Below are 926 nucleotides of genomic sequence, written 5' to 3'. Positions count from 1 at the left end.
GCCTTCAGCAAGCCCGGCGGCGGCCTCCCCGTCGCGGCGGCGATGGGCGGCGGCGAGGAGGAGAGCGACAAACCCAAGGTGTCCCCTTCCCCGTTGCCTTTCAGCGTGGAAGCGCTCATGGCCGACCGCAGGAAGCCGCCGGGCGGCAGAGACGGCCCCGAGGGTTCCGCGCCCACGCTGGGCTCCGCCCGAGCCAACCTCGGCTCTCTGACGACGGAGGCACCGACGTCGCCGCTGCCTCTCGGCGGCCACTTCCCGTCCGTCGGGGCGCTGGGCAAACTGCCCGAGGATGCGCTGCTCAAGGCCGAGAGCCCCGAAAAGCCGGAGCGGAGCCCCTGGATGCAGAGCCCCCGCTTCTCGCCGCCCCCGCCCAGTAAGTAGAGGTGGGAGGGGGAGAAGCTGCGCGGCCGGGCGGGGGTTTCCAAACCACCGAAACACTGCGAATGTCGCCCGAATGCGGCGGCTCCGGAGGAGAAGGGAGAGGGCGCGTCAGGGCGACTGCTGGGCCAAATGTTAACTAGGGAGGGAAAATAAATAAATAATCAGCTCTGCCCTCAGCTCTGGGCTCAGTCTGCGAGCGACACTTAGCCTCTGCAGTGTTTTGGATATTTTTTTTTTTTTCTGAAAGTGGCCCTAAATTATAAGGACCCGCAAGATGCGGTCTCATCAGTGGCTCTGCTTTTGTGCGCGCTGCAGCCCCCCGCGCATCTCCCCGAAGTACTTTATTCCGACAGTCCGAAGAGCGGCGGTTCCCGGCGTTTCGCTGCCTTAATACAGAGAGATGCGAACTAAGCCCGACGCTGAGCAGCGGGATCGCGGAGGCCCGCGGGTGTCCCTGCAATGGGACGAGCAGCGCTGGGGCTGCTTTTGGGTGTTCACCTCTTTCCTTCTGCCTTTAGAGAAAGGAACATTTCCCAGAAAGTGAT

At 63.4% G+C, this 926-nt stretch overlaps 1 protein-coding gene across 1 annotated transcript; it reads left to right on the top strand.

Annotated features, from left to right (window-relative positions):
- The first annotated feature begins 6 nt into the window (after positions 1–6).
- LOC104916785 (homeobox protein GHOX-7) lies at positions 7–920 on the top strand. The gene is made up of 2 exons (XM_010727791.3): positions 7–373; positions 629–920. The coding sequence occupies exons 1-2, from the start codon at positions 43–45 to the stop codon at positions 790–792; spliced, it is 495 nt and encodes a 164-aa protein (XP_010726093.3). The 5' UTR covers positions 7–42; the 3' UTR covers positions 793–920.
- The last annotated feature ends 6 nt before the right edge of the window (positions 921–926 follow it).

Source organism: Meleagris gallopavo, unplaced genomic scaffold (assembly GCF_000146605.3).
Source record: "Meleagris gallopavo isolate NT-WF06-2002-E0010 breed Aviagen turkey brand Nicholas breeding stock unplaced genomic scaffold, Turkey_5.1 ChrUn_random_7180001946461, whole genome shotgun sequence".
In the NCBI taxonomy this organism is placed as follows: domain Eukaryota; kingdom Metazoa; phylum Chordata; class Aves; order Galliformes; family Phasianidae; genus Meleagris; species Meleagris gallopavo.
Note: the sequence above shows the minus strand (reverse complement) of the source record. Positions and strands in the feature narration are given on the sequence as shown.

Excerpts from the sequence above, each read along its gene's own strand:
- LOC104916785 (XM_010727791.3), top strand. The coding sequence starts at position 43 with ATGGGCGGCGGCGAGGAGGAGAGCGACAAACCCAAGGTGTCCCCTTCC. Across the intron at positions 374-628 it reads CTTCTCGCCGCCCCCGCCCA|TGGCCCTAAATTATAAGGAC; the intron begins GTAAGTAGAGGT and ends TTTTTCTGAAAG.